Genomic DNA, 17,038 nt, shown 5'->3' with positions numbered 1-17,038 from the left:
GTTTTACTGGGACTTTCACTTGTATGTATCTGTTATTGTTGACTCTGTTTCTCATTTTAGTTTGGTCAGCGAGGCAGGTTAAGAAATGACTTCTTTTTTTTTTAATAATAATAAACACATTTTTCAAATTACTATTTTTTGGATTATGTTTCATTTAATAAGTAATAATTATTAAATGAAACGTAATAAGAAAAAATGGCAACCTGAAACAAATTATAAAAATTGTAGTAATTATGCCAAGTATACAAAAAGCAAAAATAGCAGAAGTGGGTCAGATGAAGCAGAGGATGCATAGCGCTGCAAATACTGCAGTACTGCGGTACATGTTCACACTGACAATAAAGGAACATACAGAAAAATAAGTGACACGTTAACCTAAAACAAGAAAATGAACAGAGACAAGCAATCCATTTATGCGGCTTTTACACATGCTTTTAATAAAAAGAGAGCGCAGAATGACTGTCTTAATGAGTTTGTCAGAGCGCTGTGCTTTGCTGGACAGCCATTGTTTATTGCAGAGGTATGTATTGGTGACTTTGTGCAACAGTACTGTCTGTCCATCAGCTAAAACACTGGCCAACGTCAACAATCTTAAATCGTAAATATCTGACAGAAAATGGTGATGCTTTAGTTGGAAAACTTACATGGAATGCATTGATGGAAATGTCCAATGTGATTTTTCCGATGGCTTGCACCACCCAGTTCTGTCAATTTTATTTTATTTTTATGATTTCAAGGCGAATAAACCTGGCTTGTTTTGTGCTGATGTCATGTTCATACCTTCTGTAGATACTGTTTCCGTCAACACAGCGATTGCCCAAACGTTCGCAAAGTACCAGTTAACTTGGGAAAATGTGGCTTCGACTTGCACAGATTGTGCTTTATCAGACATGCCAAGGACATTAAACCTAATGAGAAACCAGAACTGCTACACATCATATTCCACATGTAAAGTGTGTAGTATACTGAGATTTTTTCCGAAGTTTCAATTAAAAACTATTTTTTACCGATTTTATCCCTATTTTAATATATGTAAAATAAACTCCGAAAAATTCCCGGAAAATTTTTTTAAAGATAAAAACTGAAAACGCAGAACACTATGTATATTGTATGTTTTGTAGATTTGAAAGTGCTGCTGAAAAAAGGTATTGAAGTTTCATTTTCAAATATCGAATCAACCTGTAAAATTGATAATCGCTCATCACTACCAAGAAGTCTTAATAGTTAGTGACAATTGCCAAAGTTTAAGCCCATCTGGCTATTTCTCAACTGATGTACCGTATAGAACTGTAGCGAGATCCACATTTAAAATATCACAGGTCAGCTTTTTCTTATACGTAGGGTTCTTTGTTTTAGTTTTTGTTACTGATTTTCACCGATAAATGCAGGCTTTTTAAAAAAAAAAACGACCCTTACTGGGGCTTTTTTGTTGTTGTTTGTTTTTACAGATTTTCCAACACATTTTCCCTTGCTTAAACAGATGCTGCAACACTTAAAACTGCTAGTACTGCAGTTCATTTTCAATGCATGTTTGTAAACAAGGGGTGCTCATCTTTTAGGCAACGTGCTTGAGTCTTGTCAGGTTTGCTGCGGCATGGCAGTTTTAAGTTTACTATTTGCATTACCAGTTTCTACCATTTACAGCCAACAGGCAGTTTTTTATTTGAGAAAAAAATGACATCACATGTTGTTACTAAGTAAATAAGTAATTTCCATACCTTAACGTGATTATGTAATTCTATTTTTTTTAGATGCTTTAGTGAACATATTTAAGACAATTCAACAGTTATCCACTTCACATACCTACTGTTCACATTCCTTTAAGTTATCATTCATTTAGTTGCTTGTTTAAATACACAAGATTATAAAGACAGTAGGTCTCTTTGCTTAGTACAGTTAAAGGAAGTACTGTACACAATAAGGGCTTTATTTACTGTTTAACCATTTGTCTCACAGAAGACTGTTTACTGTTCTGTGAATCACATATGCTGCAATTCAGTAAAAATCACAAAAGGCATGTTTCCTAGTACAATCGTCAGTTAGTATCTGATAAACGACTTTGTACCAAATCATTCCAGACTCAAGTGCTCACTGTAGTTTAATCTATTGGGACATAAAAGTCTGGATGATACAAGGCAAGGTGCTGAAACGTACTAATCTTGTGCAGATGGTACTTTCTAGCACCAAACCTAAACTACACATATCATAGTGATGTACCATGTGTGACTGTCACAACTCTAGTGCAGTACATTCATATTGTACCTAATGTACTGCAATGTTTTGGTCTATTTTCTTGTATTTCTGTAATGTTTTTCTAAATTGTAGAAATATTGACAGGGAGACGCATGCAATTCTTACCTTTGTTCTTGTTTTCGCTTTTGATTTGACCTTTTGCTTCCTTTTCAGTTTTTTCTTGTTCAAAGCCTTTTTTCCCCTAAAACATTAAACAAAAACATTTAACATTAACATTGTAATACAATTTTCACATACAATAACCCTTTACCAAAGGAGATGTACAAAGGACTCAGTATTCAAATTATTATTTTTTTTTTTTAACTAATGCGCAGTCGCTCTTTGACAGTGTGGCAGCTTTACGTATTAACTGGCATTCATTTTTTCTTATTCAATACCCCGGATTACAAAATAGAGTATGAAGCCAATATCTCAAATTGTTGGGTTTTTATCATCTGGAAAATCATAAAGTTCTAAGTTACATCACAGGTCAAAGTGAACAGTACTGTTAGATGTCCCTAGAAGAGTTTCTATTGAAATAACTGTTGCATACTGAAATGGTTTAGGATAGCAGTTCTGAACCGGTGGGGTGAGTCACACTTTCTAGGGGGGCGCAGTGAGCGTTCTAATAATACAGTTATTATAGTTATAAGAATCAATGACAGTTCTGTTCCACCCGCATTGCACCCTTGTTCAGTATCAGTACATAAAATAGATCACTTTGTGGTGCATAAAAAAGCGACTGTGCAGGTACATCATCATCTATAAAACTAAAAGTTCAGATATATGACGAATGCTACTACTTGGGAATTCCTCTGTTGGCACTGCAGTGTGTCAACTGTGGTGATGCACTGGCTACAAAAACATTTGCTTTCCAGTGACTAACAGAGGGGATGCCTGCTGTCTAAGGCCTTAAAACACAATCAAAGCTCATGAACTTATTCCCAGTGAGCAGACACATTTAATGAATTCATTATTGCTTAGGGAGGTGAACCTTATAAATGAGTCACTATATTTCAGAGTGTTTATAGACAGTCTATTTTTACAAAGAAACCAGCGGGTAAATCCTGCAGAGATATTTTAAGACACCAAGCTACTGTATTTTTCACCCAATTTAGAATGCCTGAAACGCTACAACAATATCTGAGGAAATGGGTGTCAGTGACGAAAGCACTACGAGCCGCATTCTGAGTAGTTCTGGTTAAAATAAATAAATAAATAAATAAAAGTAGTGCTGGATATTTTAAGTACAGCGGGATTTTATTCTCTCGTACGTGATTCTCGGCTGCTATCTAAGTATTATAGGAACTCAGTACACTGCAGTAAGCAAACAGTTTTGAAAAAAAAACAAAGACGCTACTAAGTCTATCTAGGTGTAGTTTTGCAAGCGGTGACTTTCGCTTTAACTCTTAAAACTCAGCCCCATTCATTTTAGGGCGCCAAGGCACCGAAGGTTACGCACATATTACACAGGTACCGTAAAAACCACCTGCCTGGTTCATGGCTTGTTTAAAAGTACAGACTCTGGGCTTTCCAAAGACGTATTCAGTGTGTGTATGCGGTACTCGTAACCAGAACTACGATCGCCTGAAGTTAAGCTTCTCATCATGTGACAGAGTTCACAGCTTAGGTTTCGTTCTGAGCCTATTGCTCCATAGCAGCTAGACAGAAAGGGGTGGTATCGTTGAAAAGCTTAGAAGCTCAGCTTCCTCTCCATGTTCATTTTATATGGTTCAATGGTGCAGCAGTATTTTTTTTTTTAACCATGTATGATTACAATATATATATAGCAGTGACCAAACATGATTATTTTGGGAAAAAAAGGTGTTTACACATATATTCTCATCTCTACCACATATAGTATGCCTGATGCAACTTACATAATATGAAATGAATTTTTGTTGCCTTTCATTTGATAGAAGTTATATGCATGCAGCACAAACTATCCAGTAGTTAAACATACATAAATGAAAACAGTGAAAAACAGGCGGAAATAGGGCCGAGTGTAAAGAGTTTAAAAAAGAAATGGAGAGCTGGTTAAAAAGAACAGCACCTTTTTCTTCTGCTGCATGCAAATACTTCACATCAGGCAATGGCAAAAGCAATTGAGCGTGCTCTGTCTCACAGTGATGAAGAGCTGCAGGTCTCCTGAAAGCAGCTTATTTTAAAGCAACACCAGTGTGAATGACGATGCAGTAAAATATACATAATTTTGCAGAAGTGCCTTTTCTTTTGCCATTCCCCCCTAAAATTTTGGCTGCAGCATATGGGGGAATCCCCCAGCGCACAAAAATGAAATTCAAGCCCTGCTCTTTAATGATGTACAAGCACAAACAAACAAAATATTTATTTCCTCATAAAAGTCAGTCTCTTTCACAGACTTCAAGTTAAATAACAGGGACTTCCTCTTTAATGAAGTACAAGCACAAACAAAAAAACAACAGATTTATTTCCTCATAAAAGTGAGTCTCTTTCACAGACTTCAAGTTATGCAAATAAAATGTGACAGGAAACTTGACAACTAAAGCACAAGAAGGCCTACAAAAAGAGGCAACACAAAGATGTGTATTTCATAAATAAGAGCCATCTTGTATAAACATTTACAGGCCTATATGGGGCAAAGGAGTTGCAATTATTTGTTCTCTTAAAATAAGCCTAACGATGTATTAAATAAAAGAATTATGGTGATTTGAGTAATTTAACTGAGATTCAAGCAGATATGTTCACGGGAATAATGTGAGAAAACAACTAAGATCCTCAGAATCCCATTTCTTGAATTATATTTAAGTGGTAGTTAGGCCCTCAGTGTCACTAGGTAAGCAAATTAGGTGTTAGTATAACAGTAACGAAAATGAAAGTGCATGTACTGTAATTAAAATGGAAATGCAACATACAGACAGGAAGACACCTTTACCAACCCACACAATCTTTATAATGTTAATAAAAATGTAAGTGTGACACACAGACGCACAATTGTACAGACAGAATAGTAAGTGATCTCGGGCTGGTTACACAGGTTAGCAGGGGGCAAATGATATCACTCAGCTCGTTTTCCTGGGCTGTTTTCTCACTAACACTTGTCAACCCGAGCCTAGGTCATTTGAAATACCCACTAATACACTGAATAACTTATGCTAAACAATGTTAACCACGTTTCATAACAATTGGATAAAATGTGACATACTGTATACTAATGGACGTACAACTGCCTCCACTACTGTATACTTCCATCCCCTGCCGGGGATTAGTATAAGAGCACCCAGCCTACAATACATGTTACTTGTATAAAATGAAGTGAGGCTGATGATACAGTATTCTCTCACCTGTGAAAAACTAGTATGATCATAAGGTAGGTAACAGGTCTGTCACTTACAGTACAGAATAGATGTGTGGCATTAGTCAAAATGTATGATGGTTGAATTCAAAGTTATTTCTCACCTACTTCAGTAGGTACTGCAGTAAATGTCTAGGCTATTCAGTCTCTCAGGCCTTTGTATTTATGAAATGTATTGTTATGTAAAATATTGAATATCATCAGATTTTTCTACAGCTCTCTCTGTGCTGCTTCTCAGCATGCAGAATGTGTACTGTAGCTCTCCTTCCCTATCACATGACATAAGCACTGCGGCCTGTGCTTTGTGCTCTGCTGTGCTCTCAGTAAGCAAGGTTGTAACTACTGAAGTAGGTGACTGTACACTAGATATGCAGATTGGCTGAAGTGACAGTTAGTATGAATAATTTAATCTCAGGATTAAAGGTTACAGTAACTACAGCACATTGTGCATACTGTACTACAGTAGATCTGAAAATGCTAAATAAGATCCATTCCTCTGCAGGGATATTCACAAAAACATGCAATGCACAGTATAAGTGAAGAAACAACCCTTCTAACAACAAAAAACATGTTATTTCAGGGAAATGAACTGAACAGCCACGTTCATTCCTTCAGGCAATGATGTTTTCATCAAAAAAGAGACTGCACAGACTCTTCATATGTACTGTAGTAATTTAAACAATGACAGTGTTACTTTATTATAAATTACAAGTGCATCTCACACATGTAGTTCCAAGCATGGGCATTAAAAAACCACACATACACACACACACACACACACTATAAGGTTTATGTATTTGATCTGCAGTAAGCAGTGGTGGATCCAAATGCTGCATTCCATCTCACAGATTTAACACAACAGCAAATATATCTTGGAACCACTAGTCCAAAAATGTAAAACACTAATCAGCTTAACCTTCCGGTAAATCTTTTACACAATAAATTGAGCCAGACAAGTTCTGTTCTAACCTTTTAGTAAGTAACTCCTATTAGTAACCCTACAGACTTGCTTCTCCAGAGTTGAAGTCAAGTATAAGGTTTCAGCCTTCTCATTGAAATATTTGCAATTGCTTTTAGTAAATTCCCAAAAACATGGGACCGGTATAATTTTTTTAATCAAACCTCCCTTGGCATTTTATAATCTAGCTCCCTGCCACGATAGTTTAGAAAACAAGGTATAACATGTAATCTGATTTAGTAACTGCCACAAAACAAGTGGCAGATGATTCAAAATCCTTAATTTACAACAAAGTATCCATGTATCGGGCTACTGCTGTTCTGCAATCTCAGAATCACGGAATTAGGCATTGGGAACGGAATGAGGCATTTGGGGAATGGAATTTTGCAGTGTTGTCTTTTTCACCTCGCAACTCCAGTTTTTTTTTTTTTTATTTCACTACACCCAGCCAAGTTGAGTTAATTCATCATGTAACTTCACTTACGAGTCTCTGCTGAAATTCAACATGGCAGCCGCACCATCGAAGAAAATAAATGTTTCAGCAAAAAACAGAACTAAAACATTTTCTGATAATCTATATGAGGATAGTAGGATACTATTCTGCAAATGTTGCGGTCATTCGATTGATTTTGTACGAGTCAATACCATTAAGATCATATTGCCAGTAAGCTAAATTAATTGCGAATTTGTTAAGTTTATTTCTTTACTCTTTACTCCACTCTACCTGCATTTAATAAAGCTATAATTAGCAATATTAAACCATGACCGTAATTAAATTATATTATCTGACGATAAAGAAACGAGCTCAAAGCTATTTTTCTAGCTATACATTCCTTAAAAGATGGATTGCTTTACTGTGTAAAGGATGTAGTCACTACACTACACACCATTTGTTTCATAAAGATATTCTGTCTGGAGACACACCTCTTGTTAAAATTTAGCAAATAAAGCAGAATTAGTAAATAAACAATTGGGAGGATTAATAATATATTTACATTACAATCGGGTGATACACCGCAGAGAACCTGTGTAGAGCAATGAGTCGGTCAACAAATTTAATATTTTATCCTGGTTTCTGCAATCCCAGTAAAATGCTAAACTTTATTTGTGGAGTACAGCAATATAGGATTACTCTCATATAACATTACTGGACTGTTACTAAACTGTTGAATATTTGTTTTATTGTTATTGTAATGCCAGCAATAAGCTGAACAGGTCTTTTCAAAATGCCTTCATTTGTAGACTGAACTACAGTGTTGGTGGAAGACTGTAAATATGATTCTCTCACAACAGTGCTAGACATTTGTATTCTGAACTGTTGTAATATAATTACGTTTTCCTGCTTATTTTAATGCCAGTAATGAGCCAAGTGATGTTTATAAACATTACGACATGTTTGAAGTGACTATAGGTGCTTTACTTACTATTACAGCAGCAAGAGTCTGATTGTAAATCTCAGCTTTAATTAAAAACAAAACAAACAAAAAAAGAATTGTGGTAATATTTATTCATTTACTTATTTGAACAATCAACATTATATTTATATTCAAATGCCATGTTTAATAATCAATACATTAATAAAAACTGGGGAAAACAGGGAATTGGTCATTTTTGAAAAATGGAATTTGCTATTCCCTAGAATGGAAAATCATTAGCCCTACATGTAGGTACAGGGGACACTGCTGCAACAGGGATATTATTTATTGTGTACCTTCAAGTCTGTTATTCTGTGTTCAGTAGAATACAAAGGTGATCCACAGCAATGGAGAGCTATTTTATATCTTCAGTAATTGCATCCTGGGCATGACGGAATCACAACACACTGTGACAAATCATAGTGGCCATTTTTTTCTGAAGCATTGCTATGTACTGTGCTGTATTTGGTCAATGTAGTATTTCTCCAGTGTTTATTTGGATATGAAATCACATAGTAGAACAGTGTAAAATGATAAGCATCAAGAGCTTCATGGGATGTGCCTTGAATGTGAATCAGCAGCTATGGGGTCACATGCTGGACTGCAATGTGGAAGATAGTGGTAGTGTACAAATTCCTGGCTCAGACAATCAAGAGGATGCGTGTGGCAGTGCAGCTGTGAGTGAGCACTTGGTGCAAAAACTAGGACCCCTTTTAAAGATTTGTATTAATGTAATAACAAAACACACACACACACACACACACATACATACACACATACACTTAACAGCAGCAAGATCTCAATCCAGTGCATTTTATTGTAAATTAGAGTTTTTAGTAGTTCATAGTTCACTATTTGAGGGTTAAAAAAAAAAAAAAAAAAAAATCAGGATTTTTTTTTTTTTTTTTTATCAGGATATAGATTTAATTTTTCCACTAAACGAAAAAAAAGACAGCATGTTGAGAAGTTGCAGGACTACACTTTTTCTGCTTTACTGTAAACATATTACTGCTTCTCAACACAAAACACCAAAAGGATGAGTCAAATCCTAATTTTAGTCATTTCCTGCACTGAGACAAATTTAAAAAAAAAAGTCTTTACTGTTAAGGTTCTCACAAATCAGGTTAGTGTTGTAGGCCTAGACACACACTCTTAAAGACATATCCTGTGAGGTCTAATACTCCTCCTTCATAAGGTTTAACCACATGAACACACGTTGCAATAACTGGAAACTGAAACAGATCCACTCCAATGCATTCATGCTATAATATGGTTGGGTCACAATTGAGGCATTGTCCATTAATGCCATTTAAAGCTAGCAGATTTCTAAACCTGAACAACATTAATGAAATGGCTTTGCCACACATAAAAAGGTAAAGGGGGGGGGGGGGGGGGGGATGGGATTTTGCTGTAAGTGAGGTTGTTCTCTCTACTACAGTATATGCATGGTTGATGGTAAAATGTTTGTTTTCAGTTACATTTTCAACACTGGGATTGTGACAACTGTATTCAAGAGCTGCCTGGCATTCGAATAGTATTAAATAATATGTACAAATCTTAAGTAATATGATGCAATAATACATAATTACAGAGGAATACCCAAGAAATCATATTTGACCACTACATACCCCAAAGTATATAAATTCCTGTCTAACAACCTCCAATGTTCCACTGACTGACAGAAGTGGATGCAGAAATTTCAAAGCATCACCTCACCGCTACTGCTGACTAGCTGTATGCTACAAAAGCCCATGATGTCATCACATTACAGCTAACTGGTTTCTTTCTTTTACATGCTGTGTAAGGCAGACCAGTTTATATTTTTATACTGTCAATATGTACAAATGTTCACAAAAAATAGACCTGGGTACAGAAGAGAATCGAATGATTTGTTACCAAGGTAATCAATAAATACGAAGTAACCAATGGATTAAGATATGAAACTAAAATAGCAGATTACACTTTCACAAACTGAATATTTCTCACCATGTGTAGTCCAAGGGGGCATTTTGCTGCACTGATGCACATACACAAAAATCCCTTTAATTCAATCTATGCGACCACTGACAGATACACTTGTCTTGCGCAGTACATCATCCAGTTGATCTATTTAAGAGCACATCCCTACATGAAAGAAGAAAAACAAAGCTCCACCCAAGTAAAACCCCTGCATTACAATCTGTAATTCCTTTACCCTTGCAGGATACATAATGAAAAACAGGGTAGAACATAATAGTTTAAAAAATGGGTTCCATCTCACCTGTGTGAATTCGACTATATTATCAATGCAATAAATGTTATAACAAACTGCAAATAACGTCAAAATGTTTATAGAATACGGATTCTCCAACAGCTTTTCATTTTGATGCGACACAGCCCTTCGTGTATGGTGTACTCAAATTATTTCTAGTAAATACGTGCCAAGTTTTTTTTTTTTTCTGCGTGTCATTTGTTAAAAAAAGAAAATGGCTTTATTTACGCTTTAATTTTAAATTTATGAACTTTAATTTTTTTTACAAAAGGCCTTAAATAACACATTGGAAGCAATAACATGTAGCACGCTATTACATTGTGTTGTCTCAGCTATTTCGTGTCACACAAATATAGACAATAACCACATAATTCTTCAGGTAAAAATGACATGTTGATAATACTGCCAAATTGAAATGTCTTTCTTTACACATTTGTACTAAGCAGAAAGCCACAAAACGTTTTCACACAGCACGGTGTACCCACACTGTCAAGACAAGAGCCAAGCCGCCTTCCGAGTGCGTTGTCAGGGTAAGACTGTAACTCCAGCCCCATGATGCTAGGCCCGCACTGCTTTTAATTCTTTTTTTACTCATCAAATCTTAATCAACATATATAGTAAAGTATTCGTGGCGACATAAATTGTATCAATGTAATGACATACACAAACGTTAATTTTACATCATATCCTGTCATTTACGATTTACCCAAGGCTAAAACACAGTGTGCAACGTTATTGGGGTGACACTACACACTTATCAATCCGCATACACACAGAGAACAAAATACATCAAAGGGGGTACAGAATTATCAAAATGTATACACATACCTATTACATACTATATTAATATGCATGTGCTATGGATACAAAGCCGGGCGTTATACATAATAATTGTGGTTTCATACATATTCCACATTTTAAAGTGTTGGCTTAGTTATAATTCAGTATGTCTATTTTTATGGTTCACACTCACCTTCCCTGATTGATCCCTTGCTCTTTGTCGCTGATCGCTGCGGTGTATATTCTTCGGTATCTCTCAGCCAGTGCTCTCCCCGACAAAAGCAGCTGGTACCGACCCCGGCAATCTGACTGGGCCCCGATACCGGGACACGCACCCATACCTGGTCCAATGCTAGAAAAATCCGAACCAACTCCAGAACCGACCCTGTCACCCAGCCCCACAGAAGGCGCACAGGATGACAGAAGCCCACCAGTCCCTGCTGCAGAAGCAGCAGCACACATCACCCTTGTACTGTAGATCAATTCATATATTATAACAAAATGATTTATAAATAACAGCTCGTTAAGCCTGTCAGTAATATCACAGTACAACTACAGGAGGTATCGTTTAAATGTTGCCACAAAAATAATTTCATCCACACAAATCTACAAATGAAACTGAAAAAAAATATATACACTCCCTTCTGAAAATAACGAAATATCCCGTCTTTTCAGCACGATAATGTAATAATTACTTCCGGGACTCCACCATATCAAGGCATACTGTCTCGTTTCCTTGTCTGACAGTTGCTATTTTTTTAATTGCGTGGCGTGTCCTTTGTTTTTGTTTGTTCCTTGTATTTTTCTTGAACCCGGACAGGCTGCACCTTCAGTGCTGCCATCTTAGCTTCACCATCCTTTCCTGCCTTCACTATCAGGCATGCTGGGATAGGTTTCCATCTAGACTCAGTACGGCAGTCCTCTCACTAGGGGAGACTGCAACAAGACTGTAAACTCGTAGTAACGTTCCATTGTCTTTCGGTTTCACCCGTTTTCATGCAGAAAATATGCTATATTTATTTACCAAATGATTGATGTTTCTTAAATCTATTGACACACCATGGGATAAACATAAATAATCTCTGGGAAGTCCACAGGCAGATTAGCCTAGCCTAACCCTTAGTAATGTCCTGAGTGGTCACCTTCCTTTTTAATATATATTTTAACAGAACAAATGTTAATAATTCCCAGATCCTCTCCTTTCCCGCATCTCAGAATGCCTCTCGGCTATCTCAACTTGGACGCATTCTCACCCCCTCAAACTCAACCTATCTAAATCTACTTTCCTTCTGCATCTTCTCCCTCCTCTGACCTCTTCATCTCTATCCCTAAAACATAATTATTCTAGCTAATAATATTGTCAATTATTTCAGCAAATTAAAAATATAACTTTCTCATTTGTTTGTAAAATGTACCATCCTACAGTTAATTGTTTACATTATTTATTTATTTTTTATTGTATCCCGGGAATCAACTGGAAGGAGCAACTCAGTGCTTTATAAACAGGTGTGATTGATTTGAAGACAGCAGATGTTGGAGAATTGATTAACTGAATCCATGGAACAACAGGAACATATTTAATTTACAACAGGGCATTCCCACCAGTGCTTGAGACCAGAACAGAGATTGCACAGCACAGAATGTATAGGACAGCACTTAGGTCAGAAACTCTGATTGGGTGTTGGCTGACAGTCCACGGTCCATAGCTCATGCCTTACACTTCTATTGCATGAGCTTCTCTCCAGACAGGATGGAATGCTTGAGGCTGCTTATTGTCTTGCATAAGAATGACAGGTAGCCTTAGGTTCACACTGGCTATGTATTGCACTTGTCACCTAAGAACAACCAAACACCCAATGGGGTACATTGCCACCCCCTGTCTACTACTACCTGTAACAGGTTGCAGGTTGACATAAAAGACCCCTCTAGAGGCAGGGTCAAGGTACATTATCACCTTTCATTGATTTTATCACCTTTCATTGATTAGCTACAGATAAGCCACATCCACTGTACAAAGCCAACATTCAACAGGGATAGATATTAATGGTGAAGCCTATTTGTCAATATCAATAGCCTCCAAACCCAGTGGCCTGCAACAAGAGGAACATGAGTTCAAACATAGCAAATATGCTCACAAAACCTGTCTAACATGGAGTAACAGTGGCAGAAGCAATAAAGCCCAAGCCAGACTAAATATGTTATCACTTTGAAAGCAGTTATTTAGGTGCAAGACTTTTTCCCTCTTGGAATGGGGGTGTTCTGTGTATTTGTTATCCATACTGCATAACTGAAAAGACTTATTCCAATTCCCATCTATTCATTTAAAATTTTAAAGGAGATGTTTGTCTTTCCCAGTGCAACTTTCACTCACCATTGGGTTCAATTATTGAGATCCTGCATTTACACAACACATCTTGACAAAAGGCATTCTTTAGAAGTGACAAAGTCTTTAAAACTGTCTTACCTTTTTAAGATGTGTATAAACCTAGTTAATAACGTCCATTCTCTTTCTGTAAAATGAATATTATAAGCAATCAGTTTTTGACTTAATTCTCATTTACTAAATAATGCTATTTATTATTGAGAGATAACCATTTTCCAAATGTTTATCTCTCAGTAATTCCAGGCTGATTCCAGTTTCTTACTCTTTGCATTTCAGTTTCCATGGCAACCATAACAAATGAAAAATAATTGGTCATTCACAATAGCCCTGTAGTGTTGAACAATTTTCTGATTTTGGGATTTCAAAAATACAAAAAGCACAGAATAACCCATTTTATTTCTACTGCATATTTCATTTTTTTGTTTTATATGATTACACTCAAAACGTGAAAAACACTACAGTGCCTGGTAATTACATTATAATACAGTATAATACAGCTCGAATCTCCGACAGTGAAATAATGTGGGGGCAGGGGAAACTGGAAACCTATTCCCTTTGAAATAGGAATGTCATGTATGGCTCTGCATGGAATTACATCTTAACCTTCAAAAGAAAATCTGGGTTGTTTGCACACTCCAAGCATTATGTGTTGTAATTATTATCTTCCACTGAAGGTTAACATGTCTAATAAAAAATAACAGTTTTAAATAAAGTATTTTCATAAAGAAGAAGACAATCTATGAATCAACCGAGTAGAAGAATTTCAAATATATCAATGTACAATAAATTTTGTTCAGATTAATGAGGGTTTGCGTTATATAAATATTATTATTATTTATTTCTTAGCAGACGCCCTTATCCAGGGCGACTTACAATTATTACAAGATATCACATTGTTTTTACATCCAATTACCCATTTATACAGTTGCCTTTGAACAAGTCTTGTTTTTTGATTTTTTATAGTGGGTGCCACCAGATTGTCCTTCAAGATAGTCTCCCGGTAACATCTGAACCCCACCTCCCCTCAAAAAAAAAGTCCTACAACCCTGGACAAGACACACCTGTTTCCACTCTAGCTACACTCAAGTAGTGTTTGGTAGCAGTTCGCTCTGATTTCTGCCTCTTCTATGTACGCATTCCCCTATAGCTCATAAAACATTAAAAGGGTTATTTTTTATTAGGTTGTTCATTTATACGTTGTTCATTTTTCATGTCAATGACTACAGTTTAAGTTGAGAACTACCTACATTTATGAAGACAAGCAATAATGTGAAAACCCTTACTGACATGTGTATCAAACTAACAACAGTTACTGCAAAATGTACAGGTGGAAAACAGGTTTGAATTTGTCCTAGTACTTGAAGGATTTTACGTATAGTTGCTTGCATGCAACTACCTCAACATGTTTTATATGGAGATGAAACCCCTCTGCATTTTATTCCACTTTTTTTTTATTTAAATGTCCTGGAAATGGAGAACCCTCATTATTTACCTCACATGTTTGTGGTGCCTCACTAGATAATTGGATGAGTCATGACAAATTGCAATTAGTTTTATCACGCAATAATCACTAAACATGCTTCTGCTTGTTCAGGTTGAGCTGATCAATTTCAGCTCACCTCGCTCTGACTGGGGCTAAGCTCATTCCCTTTACAAAGACCACACTCTGTTGTACTGGGGTTGTTATCTTGCCATCCCCCACCACATACGGTCTGCCGAGCAGAAATGAATGACAGTGACAGTGACACCCACTTGTCATTTTAATGGGCTGCAAAGAGGAATTTAAAGGGTATTTAATGTATCTGTAAACAAGTGTTATTTTGAAGAGGTGGATGGTATGCGGGCCTCCTTTTCTTGCAACTGGTTTGACAAGAAAAGGAATAAAAGATATGGCTTATAAGCAAGCTACTTTTTCTTCATGCGGGCAAAATAAAATATACCTCAATAGACATTCGCTTATTTAAAAAGAACCCGCCAACCCCACCCTCCCCACCCCACTACATTCCATTAGAAAGATTATGCAAAAGGAACAGTTATTATCCATAATTTCTGGAAAGGATCATGGAAATAAGGTTTGATTAAATTAAGCCACCTTCAAGGTTTTATGTGAATCTTAATCTAAGGATTAGTTAAGTAGCCTTCCTTTTACAGAACCTGTCCATTATACTAAAGCTTTTATTTTCTGTGTTTTAGAACAAACATAAAATAATGCATTCTTCTGGATACAGAAGGGGGGTGGGGTAGTTGGTCTCCTGCACTGAAGTGTGTTGCATTGCAAGTGCAGTGATCCTGTCTTGAAACCCCATGGTAAAGCCCTGCTACAAATAATGTATGTTGAATTGTTTGTTGCATGGGAGTTTGCCCTTACACCCCAAAAGAAAGCAGTCTGATGGATTGTGCTAGTAAAATGTAAATTTGATTGCAAAATACTGCTGCTTGCAGCAGCCAGGAACTGTGACATAAACACTCCCACTGCAGTTCTTAAATGAGCTAAGTGGTCAGGCAGCTCACTAGACATGTAGATTCAGATTTGGATTTGCTTGCAAGATGAAGGGTTCACATTATAACATGAACAAAAAAATACAGTCTCGGTTTCCAACAACCACACTGCTTACGTATGTCCTTCATTTTCAACCAAGGATATTGGCTATTCATATGTACTGTATATATATCCACCTAATATTGACATATACTGTATGACTGCACAGTTATTTAGAATTTGTCCTACATGTTTAACCATTATCTAAGATATTCAGATCAGCTGTAGTGTTTACGTAGTAGGATGTGTGCAGTGTAAGGTTATTTATTCAAAATCTTTTCCATATATACAGGAAAGTTGTGCGCAAGTAGTCTCATGCACATTAATATGGCATCCTTACACTAAACTAAACATTAGCAGTTGTGTGACAGATGTACAGACAGAGAGACAGACACCCCCCTATTCTCCACAGTCTAATATTATCAATAACTCATGGTTAATAATGTCAATAGCAAGTTTCATGACAATTGGATAAGTGGCTTTCTAAATATATGTTAGGTGTGACATTAATACTGTCCTTACAAGCGCTTCCACAGTATACGCTTTGCAGGGGATTTCATCCCCAGCGTGGATAATGATAACATTAGTAAAACCAGAGATTCGAACCTTTCAGATGTTCATCTCCTGTTAGCTGGCAGTTCAAAAGCTGGGCTGATTTTTAGCTTGAAGAAAGTTTGAGTGCCACCTCCTGGTGCTGTAGAGAAATAAAAAGAAAATGCTATTTGAAAGATAAATTCAGTGAGTTTTTTTTAACTGTTTCTGTGGTAACACAATTCGATTTATTTTAATGACCTAAACAGTTGTAGATATAAATACTGCAGTTCTAAAATGTATAAAGCTACTGGTCACTCTATATTAACTTATTAGTCAACTAATTGTGCAATTTTAAATTCATTGTTATTTAAAGAGATTAGGGTATCACATGCATTTTATTCATGACAGACACCAGCTAAAGAGTTAAAGTCAAATTCTTAATAATAATAAAAAAGATATGTGTGAACATATTCATTTTTAATTGATTAAAAATGATATTGCCATTATATTACACCATAGTTTTTCACCAAATATCCATGTAAAATGGCTATAAATATATGTGTTTTTATTGTATACTCAAGAACCATTTATGATCCAGGTTAATCCTTGACA

General features: G+C 36.2%; 1 protein-coding gene across 21 annotated transcripts in view; it reads right to left on the bottom strand.

Moving 5' to 3' along the window:
* mycbp2 (MYC binding protein 2) overlaps positions 1 to 11,883 on the bottom strand; it is a 98,158-nt gene extending 86,275 nt beyond the window's left edge. For 15 of the 21 annotated variants that reach the window (XM_059029317.1, XM_059029322.1, XM_059029324.1 and 12 more), the window contains exons 1-2: positions 11,164 to 11,882; positions 2,359 to 2,434 (exon numbers count right to left, since the gene is read on the bottom strand). In XM_059029317.1, coding sequence (XP_058885300.1) covers positions 2,359 to 2,434; positions 11,164 to 11,432 — 345 coding nt within the window. In that variant the 5' untranslated portion in view covers positions 11,433 to 11,882. Of the gene's footprint in view, positions 1 to 2,358; positions 2,435 to 11,163 lie in introns of all 21 variants that reach the window. The other 6 variants (XM_059029314.1, XM_059029323.1, XM_059029326.1 and 3 more) reach the window with 1 other exon arrangement.
* Between the last annotated feature and the right edge of the window lie 5,155 nt (positions 11,884 to 17,038).

The sequence above is a fragment of the Acipenser ruthenus genome, chromosome 8 (genome assembly GCF_902713425.1).
Source record: "Acipenser ruthenus chromosome 8, fAciRut3.2 maternal haplotype, whole genome shotgun sequence".
NCBI classification, from domain to species: Eukaryota; Metazoa; Chordata; class Actinopteri; order Acipenseriformes; family Acipenseridae; genus Acipenser; species Acipenser ruthenus.
This window is presented reverse-complemented; position numbering and strand designations above follow the sequence as displayed.